General features: G+C 38.2%; 1 protein-coding gene across 1 annotated transcript in view; it reads left to right on the plus strand.

The window, feature by feature from the left end:
- The window catches only part of DISC1 (DISC1 scaffold protein), a 170526-nt gene that overhangs the window by 27370 nt on the left and 129721 nt on the right, over window positions 1-13435 (plus strand). The window contains 2 exon segments of the mRNA XM_083606010.1: window positions 7679-7826; window positions 10746-10866. Of these exon segments, the coding sequence (XP_083462136.1) occupies window positions 7679-7826; window positions 10746-10866 (269 nt within the window).

Below are 13435 nucleotides of genomic sequence, written 5' to 3' on the forward strand. Positions count from 1 at the left end.
GTGCTTATTTTTCTTTTTCTAGTGCAAGACCAGATCAATGGTTGTAGCACTAACTGGGGCCCATCGTTGAGTGGGAGGACTAGGTATGGACTGTGTCAGGTCCGTGTGCTGTTTTTGTTGACATATTTAGTGTGAAATTGAGATGGTGAGACCATAGAAAGAAAAATAGTAGCTTAAAGGCAGCCCCCTGGTTTGTTTAAAATAATGAGCTGAACAGCTAATTTAGGATGTAATCCACAGCCTTGCAAGCCTCACTGAAGTGATGGATTGCATCTCTAGTAAACAATCACAAGTTAATTGGATTTTATGGAAAATGTATGTTATCAGGAACTTCAGAAGGGTGAGAATTCCTGCTTCATACTTGCTTCTTTAACCACAATCCTTTCCTAGGACTTTATTAATGTTTGGTACGCTGTGCACAATATGATTTAAACACCAATTAAATGGGATGCCTGGTGCTGGTAATATGAATAATGCATTCATTTGGATTTCAGTTATCATGTATCTCGCTCTCTTGGCTACCACTGACCACAGATTACCATACATGGAATATATTGCCAGTCGTTTTGTGGTGGGAATCTCCTTGCCCTTTACTGACTCGAGGAGATGTTACATTGACATGACCTCAATGAAATACTGAGTAGGAGGCGTTACATCGCCATCAAAGTTGGATTATTTTGATAGTTGGCTTGGCTGATTAGGAAACAGTAATTCTCTCTTTAAAAAATAAGTAAATCTATATATCAGAACAGCTGATTAAGGTGGAAGGTGAAACATTTTGCCACATAAATGAAAACTCAATTTTGTTAATCATAGTAACATATATAATACTGTAGTGATTAACTAACTCCTAAAAGAGATCCAGTGTGTGGTTGTGTGAAAGTGCTGTTTGATGTTTTATTTCTATCTATATTGAATAAACACAGAGCACAGTCACAACTTTCATATTGGAAAGCCTAATTGAATAGGATATTGCACATTATCCTTCTGGATGATGCTAAGAACTCATTATTACTATTATATATGTAGAGAGAGAAGCCTGAAATCTTTTTACCAGATTTTGCTTATTTTGAGTGTAGATATGCTATCATATGCAGATGCCCTGTTGAGTGACTATTAGGGCAAATGTATTGTTCTGTTCCTTGTTTTAATTTTAAATGTAACATGTTTTTGTTTTACACATTATTTTATTTATTACACAGTTTATTTATTACCCAATTTTCAGTCTGTATGATGAAACATAATGAAATGGCTCATTTGTATTTACTTGCAATCTCCTCTTGATGGCCACATTACCATACGTACTCTCACAGGTAGGATGGTAGGGGGAAGTCATTTTGCCTGGCATAGCACAGAGGAGAAATGTTTCTGTTGTCCAAGGATGTTGGAATGTTGTTACGGGTCATTATTCATGACAGAACTTGACAGCTCCAAGGTTAAACTTGCTGCCAAGATTTTATTTTATTTTTTAAGTAAAATATCTGTGGGAGGTAGATGGAATGGGTAGCTTGCTTATTTTGGTACCAACTTGAATGTTTGTATAGGATGTTTGGAGGGCAGAAATGTTTTCAGATTATTTTCTTTTCAGTGTGGGCCCTGGCAATATGCACATGTGAAAGGGGTTCAGTTTAGGCTCTGCACACTGGTTGTATGTTATAACTGTTGCACGTTCAAGTCCCACAACATTAATTGAATGCAGTTCAGAAAATCAAAGAGTTCACATACACATATCTTCACTGAATACTCCGAAAGAATATCTTTGTATCAGAGGAATGCTATTTCTTGTCGAGCGATATGGACAATCAGTTTTTAATTTATAAATAGCTGGGATTCAATGTTGCCTCACCAGCTCTAAAGGCTCCTTTGTTCTTGATCTATCTTCCATGGTTGGACATGATTGGACACCACCCTATGTTTCCCTTCAGATACTTTTTCCTTTGGACTCCAGTGATGCTGCTTGGGCTGCATAAACTAGTATGTGCTGCCAAAATTTCCCACTTTAGTATTTGAGTGGGAACAGTGATCTGTTAGCCACAATCTGCTTGGTATAGTGCTTCTTGGCTGAGTCTTTCACCAGACTGTGTGTGTAGGGGTATATAGGACTTTTGAGATGGTGTGTTCTAAGATAGCGCTTTTTTATTACATAGCATATTTTTCCTACCTACCTACCCACCTACAAAACAATTCCCTTGCATCAAATAAAAAAGATGAGTATAAACATAACAAATTTCTTGGGTTCTTCAAATAAGGCATAAATTATTGCTCAATACATGATAGCTGTTTAGAAGGGATAACCTGAGAAATGAGCACCATTGTAGATGAAGACCAGGGATAAGGAACCTCAGGTGGGATGGTCCTTTAAATGGGAGCTGGAGTTCAACAATATCTGGAGGACCACAGGTGTCCCATCACTGCTCTACACTCTTGTTGGATATTAGTTATACTTCTGTGGTGAAGTTCTGTTCCACAGATTACATATGAGGGATATAAGAGTTTGCTAAGTACTGTATTTTGGAAAAATGTGCTTATTTAAATAAGTGTTTGCTAGCATGCACTTTAATCAATCAAGCAAAGTTTCAAAAAACCGCTGTTGAAGGAATATACAAAGCCAAAACCATATTTTGCTATGATGGGATCTTGAACATAATGTTTAGGACTAGTTGTGATGGTAATATTTAGCAATTTAGACCATACACATGAAAAATGTTTGATCTGAATGGGTTATCCATATAACTTTCTAATGGATGATCCTATCTGCTAATGTTGTATTCCTGACAAAATATTACACATCTTTGCTTTCTTAGGTAAACATTTACAGGATTATGCTGTTAGGCAAACATTAAATTTACCTTCGTAACTGAATGCAGACAGCAAGCAAGTTTTCAAGAGTCAAGCTTAAGGAAAAGAATCTATTGGCTTTTGAGGAAAAGACTCTTTTGGCTATAATGCTTTACCCTTGAGAATGGTACCAGGCAACAGCAGTATCTGAAGATGATTTATTATCTTAGTTATGCTTTGGACCACATTGCTTTAGAAAGTTAATTGTTTTGGCTTGCATATGTTATTAACTCTCTTGCAGATTGCTCGAATTCTTCAGTCAGTTTTATGACTTTTGATATTTAAAACACATAGGTTAGCTAACTGCCTCAGATGGTTTAGAATGGAATTCTTACCACTTGTGCCATTGAAAATACCACACAAACAGCTTAGTTTAATAGTTGATGTTGTTTGCTACGCTTTGATTTGGAAATGGTGGGCGTTTCATCCTTACCACTTGTTTAGGCAGGTTATTAAAGTAGAGTGACTTATAATTTGATTTGGAATGTAATGGCATCTCCTCTCATTTTAAAAGTAGGACAAATTGATTCTGTCTTTGTGTAATTTCTTATATACATCCTAATGTAGAGGTCAACAATTTGTGACTCTGAAGATATTTTTGGATTACAATTCCCATCAGCCCCAGCCAGCATGACCACAGGTTCCCCACTCCTTCTCATAAAATGGAACTGTGCTTACAGATGGAAAAGGTTGTGGCTCTTGAATTAATCTTGCTCTATTTTATAGTAACACAGCATTTTGACTTAAATGGCACAAAAGAAATACCATGAGCATTGATTGCTTAAACCCCACTGAAGTGATTGTGATGCACACAACTGTGCTCTTATACAAAACCACCATTCATTTTTCTATCAACAAAGTTCTTGTTGTGCTCCTTTAAAAATAGTGTGAACAATTGCCTATATCAATGTTCAAGTTTCTGAATGTCAGTAGGTGCTGAGAACATGAACTGCCTTTGAATTCACTGGAAATCTTGTATGTGCTTACAAAGTATTAAATGTTAAAGTGAAATGTATAATTAGGTATGATAGCGGCCACCTTCGAGTACGTATCTAAATTTGAAAATGTTGCCCCATGGGAAATTTTCTTTATTTGAAAAGGTATTTTCTTTAATTATGTTCTCAAGTAAATTTTGATTATGTAGCCAGAATAAGGAATAATGGCTTTCTTTAGAGGCAATACTGCTGCTTATAACGGCTCCTCTCGTACTACTAAACCTCTAGGGAAATTTTGCAAATGCAATTATATGAGATCCTAAAAATCTGAGAGTTTCTCATGAAAATTCCATTTGCTGTCCTGCCTTGCTAAATTGGAGGAAGGAAGAAAAAGAGGTTTAATCTTGCAGATGCTGGACCTGCATGCATGCTATTCTGCTGCCTAATCAAGCGAACCAATCCACAAGACTGTCAGTGAGGATAAAAAATGGCAGCTTCTAGTTTGACAGCACATTGGTATTGTCATGAATGAGAATCTCTGAACACTTAATTAACTGGCCATAATGATAAACAGATGTCAGAGGAGCAAACCTCCTGCAATAATAATTGTCTAATCGCAGCAGAGTTTGACTGATCGGAAAATTCTATACTTGTCTCCTAGCATTTGTTTTTAGATAAAGGGTTCATGCTTTTCTATGTAAAAAGGTATGAGGTTTGGAGTAGTTCTATAATTTCATCAAGCACTCTTGAGAGATCTGGAAATATGAACAGGATGCCAACCCCTGTACTTCATGTATTGATTGCACTGCAGTTCATTTTCTGCCCAATATGACTATATTTGTCTCGCTGTCCGCTGTAGTGAAATTACATATTTTATGTAATTAATTATGTAAATTGTGTAATTACATTGCCATTATGCTATTCTACCCCATTCATCTCAGTGCAAAGGAAACACAATGCAAATGGGAATCAACATAATCAATTATGTAACATTTGCAGATTGAAAGGAACAACAGTTGATTGATTTCATTCTGGACATGGGATGAACAAATGAACATTGGTAATTTCCACTCTGTTTCAGTTTTTGTTGGAATTCTCTGACATCCTTATTGCAAAGTAAGTCCTCTTGAGTTCAATGGGGTTTGCTGGCAGTTAAGTGAGTACACTGTACAGATAATTGCAGCTTTAATAACCAAAAGATGACTCCTACTAAAACTTTATAGTTTCAGGAATGTTTTGTGAATCTTTTTGTGTTGGCAACCATGCAGCATACTTATAGGCAATTTAAGTATAAGGTTTCTTGAGACTTTTACCACTTCTTTATGTTGAAATCAACAGTGGCACATGCCATGGATTTTGACCATGGCCAGTTCTTACTACTTTATTTGAAGTGTCTACATGTAGAAATCAAGCAACAGGCTTTCAGACAAAACAGACTTGGATCCATTTCATTTGGTACTGTTTTTAGAAGAAAATACACCTCATACTTGGAATTTTATTGAGTTCAGTACATTAGTTAAAGTAACTGGAACTTAGAGTTTATAGAGGGATTGTCATAAGAGTGCATACAACCCAAAGAGCTCTTTTTCTAAGTACTGAAAGCGCTTCACATTTATTGGCTCTAATGGCAAATCATATATGGGATAATGGGAAACCTTTGACATCTTATAAAATGTACTTGTTGAAATTTATGTCCAGCCTATATGCAATCCATTCTGTGCAGCCTAGATTTCTGTAATTAACCCTGTGAAAAAGAAATAGGCAAGTTGACTTGGTTCTGAAGAAACATTTGGATGAGACAAAAGGTATTGGATCACTTCTTCCTCAGGTATTGGATCGTTTCCTCATGTAGATTTGTTTTCTGTAGGAGCAACTATTGGGCGGAATGACCTTTACCAGCTGTAGTTGATGATGTAGTGGAAGGGACATTTTTCCACTTGACCTTTACACAATGTGTCATCTTGTCCTGTAGCGCAAAAACATGATGCAATTGACAGATTTGATGGAATGCTAACCTGACAGAAGCGTATTGTTTGGAAGGATATGTGTGTTGAAATGTGAACCCTGTAGCTATAGCATGGCAAGCTTTCCATGTACCAGTCATTCCTAGGGGACTGATGGCACAGAAATGGCTGCTAGATGTTATCACTGTTGGACATCTTATTCCATTTAGTATGTTATCACTGCCTCTCTCTGTGTGTGTCTTTCTCTTTTTAAATTGGACCTCAGTAATTGTTTCCTAGAATATGTTTGACAGTGTCTTTTTCTATTCAGACTATTAATGGGGAGAAGGGGGTGCTGCTTGGAGCAAATTACTTTGATTTTGTGGCAAATTCACAGGCTCCCAGTAGGTTTGTAGGTTCAGTTCAAGATGCTAAATGGTCTAGACTGGAATGGACCAGAGAGGGGGGAAGGGGAGTCATGCTGCAGAGAAGCAGCTTCCACGCCACTTCTCTGGACTAAGCTGAAATACAGGAGATAGGTGAACTTTAAAATCAACAAAAAATAAAGTATAGCTGCTAGGGCAGTGGGTGGGAAAGGTACCCATAACCCTGTCTGTGGACTGTTTTTCTGTTTATTGACAAAAGATACTGGACAAAGGGTAGGGATGGGGCATTGATTGGGAAAATGACTTTGGGGCAAAGGGTTATTGATACCTTTCCCCACCACTGATGCAGTCATTTGCAGGTGCTGAAAGCTGCATTGTAGTTTATAACCAAACTTAGAATCAGAGAATCCATAACAGATCCAACTTCCGCTTAAAAACCCCCAAGGAGGGATAGTCCCAAGGAGTCTGTTCCACGGTTGAACAGCTCCTACTGTCAGAAAGTTCTTCCTGATGTATTCCAGGGAGAATGCTTGGGAGAATGCTCACGCTTCTCTCACATCTAATTTAGGTGGTCACTTCTGTGATGGCCTTCTCAAAATTGGGAACCCCTCCAGTTTTTGAAAATCTTAACAAAACCTGCCCCCATTTGCTTCAGTTTAGCCCTCATTTAGATGTATTTTCATTTCCCTCAAAGCACCTAGCTGAATTTTCTACTTAAGAGTGAAATAATAGTTCTGATAATGAAAACTGAGTGAAGGTGGTTGGAAATGGTGGAAGACTTGGTGGATCTTTTGTTTCTCAAAGAATAATTTTTTTTTTTACGTTTGTTTGAAATGAGTATATTTAAATATACTCTGTGGAATTTAAAAGCCTCTATAAAGAAACAAAAGGATGCTAACTTTTTAAAGTGTCAATTACTAACAGAAGATAGGCAGCTTCTTTATAAAATAAGATGTTAATATTGTTTTCAAGTATGCCTTTTATCCAAGTTCTCAAAGTTTCATCAATGTTATTTCAACCCAAGACATAAGTTCTTAAGAAATAAGTTTTTGAATAGGGAATATAGAGTTGACTTACCCAAAATGAGATGGCACATAAAGATGGGGTCAAATAGTAGTTGTGTGGGCCCTGATCCATTTTGGGACACTAACAGAGGCAAAGGGTTAAATCCCCACAGTCTTTTTGCTTTAGTCCTGATTCAAATTGCCTCCCCCTCCACCTGTTCTTTGGTGGAGGAAAAAAACAAGCCTATGATTAATGTCACGTCTAATTTTGCTGTAAGCATTTGATGTCAGTACTGCAAGTTTCATAATGTGTGTTACCATTTTCAACAGTGTATGCAATAATGTCAAGGGTTGGTTCTTTACATATATATATAGGTTAAGTAGCTTGGCAACCAGTGTGACTCTTTGGCTGCATTTTTAATAATGTCGCTATCATTTAAAATATTTCACATAACCAAAGCTTTCTCTCTATGATATGTCCCTTTTGTTTATCACTATACCAGACTTTCTTTCGAACAAAATATAGCCCTGAATCATTTAATTATAATGTGTTTTCCTCCTTGTTTTCCCAGCTGATAAATTTAGAAGAAAACTTGAAGAGCTGGAGAAAGAGAAAAGTGCACTAAAATTTCAGCTTCCTTCACAACATCCTTCAATTAGCAGCTTTTTGGAGAGATTTAAAGCACAGGTTCAAGTGGCATTGTATGGGGAAGTTCCAAGGTAAGTTTGCTGGCCCTAGTGGTATAGGATAATGTTTTCAGTTTCCTTAAAAACTGCACTGAAATTTGTGAACGTAGGGTGAAAGCCAGCACTCAATTGAAATAAATGGTCCTTTGTCATTTATTTATTTATTGAGTGAGTGAGCGAGTGCATTTATATACCTCCCTTTCTGCCAAGGCACCCATGGCCGACTTAAAAGCACATGCCACTATTTGCTGACTTGCACACTTCTTACCAAAAGAAGTCCAGAGAGCTTATGCAGAGTTAGGATGCTGAGCTGTGAACCAGGAAGCCCTTCATTTGAATATTGTCTCTGCCATAAACTAACTGGGTGGCCTTAAGATAGCTAACTCTCAGACTTGGCTCCTCCATCTGCACATTTTGGGATAGTGATACTGCACTGACCTATTGTTGGTTGATAATATATGTATCTAATGATGATGACTGTTTGGGGGCACAGTCTAACAAGAAGTATTTCTCTGCAAGCCTTACTAAGGGTCTGATATATTTAAGAGTGACTTGCACAGGAGAACATCTCAGTGGATTGTAGATCAGCCTTCCCCAAACTCCTGCCCTTCAGATGCTGGCTGGGGCAGACAGGAAGTGTAGCCCATAACATCTGGAGGGTCTCAGATTGGGGAAGGGTGTTTCAGATTATTACTCACCATAGCAGAGGTCCTGACATTTTCTTTTCTTTGCTGAGCCTCTCCCTCAATCTCCCACTTCATGGAAAGAAAACCTCAGATTTGTCTAGATTATTCTTTCCTTGTTCAAGTCTCTTATAATCAGTTCTTTATGATTGTTACTGTCTTTCCACAAGCATTTGTCAAGGTTCATATTTTCAGTGGGAAAGGCGAGTGGTTTTGTCCACACTCTTAATTGATTTCCCATGTTGTTCTCTCATGCCCTCTTAGCAGGTCAGGTGTTTCCGAACTAATCAAATCCCATGTGACTTTCATAAGTGACTTCAGAAGGCATTTGACTGAACTTTGAAACTGTAACTGGGGAATGAATGATTGTTGTGTTATAAGAGAAATTACAGAACACATAGTTGCAAAGGATGTATCACGTGAATTAAAGGATTTATGTGTTCAGCCTTGCACAGCCCAGCAGAATCTTCTATTTTTATACGCTAATAAGGAAAAAGAAGCCCCTCCCCCAATAAAAATCCTGCTTGCAAGCCGACCCAAGGGAATGTGCTTGGACACTTTTTAAACTGGGAACTGTGCAGCATAGTTTCTGTAAGGTAGAATCCAGCAACATGCTCACCTTAAAAATCTAATTTCCTATTGGATGATTTTCCTAACAAGAGTAGGAAAATGTTATTTTGAGGTATGCTATCTTCAGGTAGGACCAGTCATCTAAAAGTGCAATCCTATGCATATCTGCTTGGAAGTCAATCTTTGGTAAATGTGCCTAACTAAAAGGTAAAGGTAAAGGTACCCCTGCCCGTATGGGCCAGTCGTGTCCGACTCTAGGGTTGTGCGCTCATCTCACTTAAGAGGCCAGGAGCCAGCGCTGTCCGAAGACACTTCCGGGTCACGTGGTCAGCGTGACGAAGCTGCTCTGGCGAGCCAGCACCAGCGCAGCACACGGAAACGCCGTTTACCTTCCCACTATAAAGCGGTACCTATTTATCTACTTGCACTTAGGGGTGCTTTTGAACTGCTAGGTGGGCAGGAGCTGGGACCGAAAGACGGGAGCTCACCCCGCCGCGGGGATTCAAACCGCCAACCATGCGATTGGCAAGTCCTAGGCACTGAGGTTTTACCCACGGCGCCACCTGCGTCCCAATGTGCCTAAGAGTGCAGCCTAATTTATCATTTCAGAAGGTGTTTTTATTTTACTTTCTAAAATTCAAAGCAAATGAGAGCTTTGGGGAAATCTGGGCACTTCTTGGATGGTAGTGAAAGAATGATTCATTATTGTTTTACATTAAGCACACACATATTAAAAGGCTTGGCACTATTTTTAAAAAGCTGCATACCAGTGATTGTGGGACTTCCCATATATACACCACCTGCTGGTGAGGAAAGTGTTTTTACTCCCTTACAGTAGTATTGGAAATGAGATGGAGTTTTAACTAAAATTATGACAATATTTAATTGCAGTTTACTGAATTCTAGAAAAGTGCAATTCAGCATAAAAAGGGATGTGGTTCATCTATGCACTTTCCTTGTATTTGCATGTATCATCCTGGCCACTAAATGCTCAATTTAACAAATTATATAGGGGGGAATTCAAATTTGCACTCTTCCAGTCATTCCATTAGTGCAAGCATTTTATGATCTGCTCTCTCCCACCATGTGCTATTCTTGAGGTTCTCCAGACACTCCAGAGCCAATTGAGGGTGCATGGGGGTAGGGAGGAGAGCAGGGAAATCTTGTTCTTGTAGGGAGACTTCTTATGCTGGTTCCCACAAGCCATCAGCACAGCCTCTCAGCATGGCTTTCTGCCATCTTTTAAGGTGGTAGTATTTTTACATTCCAGGCAGATATCAGCACAAATACTGAGGACTGGAGAGCTAATTGATAAAGAAATTTGTCACGGTGGGGATAAAAAATTGCATTTATGCATTTGCCTCTAGCCACTCATTTAAGACACTCATGGATGCATTTTAGGGAAACAACATTGTATGGTGTACACAGAGAAAAAAGACCCTTAGGGCATCATATTTTAATTAGTGATCCCACCTTATGGCCTCTGCTAAACTCTCAAGGCCCCACACAACATCAAACCACTAAACTGCTTTAAAATTTAAATAAATTCTCAAGCTTGGCACAACTATGTTTTTAGAGAATGGATCACCGTGACCTGGAAGATAGTGTGTGTTTTTCTGAATGTTTAGGAGATGACTGCCAATTTGCTAATGCAACACATGTCAGCGTTTGTAATGATTATTTTTGAAATGCTTAATAGAGAAGAAAAACAGCTGTTGCAGAGGTGTGAACAGAAGATTTTAAATTTTCCTCACCATGGAAGACTACTAATTTCAGCCACAAAACGAGATCAGCTGCTTGAAGAAAAGGCATTGATACAGGTAAGAAGGACATGATGTCCCAGTATATGCATCAATATTTATATATAGGAAAGCAAATGGGAAGTATGGTCAAGTAGATTTATTGTTGTGCAGTAATTAGAATCTTAGTCCATTTGGCAGTCAAAAAAAAAAAAAGAACAATTTTGGCCACAGGAGTAGTGCAAACTTCTTGCAAGGTTGGAGGGTATTGAAGATTTAGTTGTTCATGAACATGTTTTTACTTTTCCGAGTATTTTAAAAATATGCTCTTTATGCTCACCTGTGTAATTTACTTTCTTAAATTTAATTGGCTATTGGAAATTAGTTGAGCGGGAGGGAAATAAAACTTTCAAAGAAAATTTCATTTATTTTTTGTTTCGTTTATTCTATCAGTGTCTGATCTATGAACTTCATGATTTAGGTTCTTGAAAAAGTAACTTAGAAGTTTGACATGCAATGATTATTATAAAAATGTTCTTGCCTAACTATTTCTTATATGGTTTAGAAATCTTCATTTTCTTCTTCTATTAAAATAGGAAATATTCACAATCATAACTAATAAATGTAAACTTGTAAATGTTGACTTATGATGTAGCTTTTGTTGTAATTGGTTTTCAAAAATAGGTACAAGTTCTTTGCTGAAGAAAAAAGGCTGGGTTGTTAAAACCAGCAGGACTACCTGTTCATGAACCAATGCAGATGTAGTGTGTAATGTTCTCTGTTTCAATGATGAGCAGGTCAGAGGAGTTGAAGAAGAAATAGTTTTATTAAAGAACTATGTACAATAGGTCTTCCTTCCCTGGCTACTTTCTCCTTCTGCCTGTAGCTGAGCCTCCTCCCTGGGCCTATCCCCTAAAGTAGTGTTATAGTCACATTATTCTAACATAGTGTATTCTTGCCCTCCACAAAGGTTAAGGGATTGGGAGTGAACCATGGAGTATAGCATCATTCTGTGGTTTGGTCATTAGGTGACATTAGACCTAATTGTATTTGAGTAGAATGAAGAGCTGCTTGCTGCTGTTCTGTTCTTGGTTGAAAGAAAAAATAAAGTTCCTGTTCAGTTTTTTGACTGGCCTGTTCTCTAAGCCCTACATGGCACCCGGAGTTGTATGCTGCCTCCCCTGTTCTAGAATGAATTCCAGCTATCCTTCTCTAAGCATTATTAAATGGTTTAAACCAGGAATTTGGAACTTCCGGCTCACAGGCCAAACTTGACCTACCAGGGATTCAGATTTAGCCTGTGAGATGTTAGGTGTGTGACAGGTTGGGATACAACTGCCAATGCGCAATCTTAAATCTTAAAGTGATTGCACATTGGCAAGGAAATCAGACTGGATTTTCTGCACAAGCAAGTTCTCCACAGGGAACTCACTTGTGCAGCTGATGCCTGTGGAAAGCCAAAGCCTTAGCTTTTAAGCACCACAAGCCCTGCAAGCCCTGCTGAGTGTTTTGAAGTCTTGATTTTGGAACGTCAGATTGCCTAATCAATCAATCATTATGACTTCATGTGACAGATGTCATCAGCCCTGCCCATCTGTCAAATTCAGCTCTCAAGGCTAGTATCTGATAAGGATCTGGTATGCAGCACCAAAATGGTTCCGCACCCTGATTTAAATAAACATTAACCACACTTAGCACTAACCAGATTTCACTGTTAAGACCCAAACCCAATGGCTTCAAGTTACAAGAAAGAAGATTCAAATGAAACATCAGGAAGAACTTTCTGATGGTAAGAGCTGTTTGACAGTGGTGGATTACAAAGGTTTTTAAGCAGAAGTTGGATGGCCATCTGTCATGGATGCTTTAGTTGAGATTCCTGCATTGCAGGGGGTTGGACTAGATGATCCTCAGGGTCCATTCCAACTCCACATTTTTATAGGATTTGAAGCTAGATTTAGAAACTGCTTTTTTACTGGATGGGAAGATTCATGTGGGAGTGGCATACAAAGCTGGGCCCAGCCTGTTGATCTTTGTGCACCTGAAATAATAACAACATTGTTAGAGTGTACTTTTTATGTTGTGTCACATAGCTGTAATTTTGGATTTTAGTCCTGTATCCCCCCTACAAATGTTGTCAAATATTTAACAATACAGAAGTTATATAACACCATTTCCCTCTTTATTTCTTTCTCCAACTTTACCAGCTAATGGAAATTAGTACGGTTGAGTTTGGAGATGTAGTTTTGTTAACTGAAGACCATTGGGTTTTTGGCTCTATTATCAAATCAGTAATACAGAGAATGAATTGTTTGTGCTACAAACCTGATTTTATACACAAAGTAACAGGCCTGATGACCTTGAGAAACACTTGTGTGTGCTGAAGCACTACTTTTGTCTGTTTTCCTGCTGCAAAAGAAGCTGTACAGCAAATAACATACGTTTCAGGCAACACAAGTGCAAATTGAATTTATTGGACTGACTATTTCAGTTCAGAATGAAAAGCTCTTCTTCCTGTGCTAATTAGTACAACTGCAAAGCTGAATTAGCTTTCAAGGGTTGGCATATCTTCAGAAATCTGCCTTTACAAAGTGACTGACTGTTGTTGCTTTGATTCATGCTGTTAGCTTGTATTTGTTGAAACATATTGATC

This window comes from Podarcis filfolensis, assembly GCF_964270895.1.
Source record: "Podarcis filfolensis genome assembly, chromosome: 3".
NCBI lineage: Eukaryota > Metazoa > Chordata > Lepidosauria > Squamata > Lacertidae > Podarcis > Podarcis filfolensis.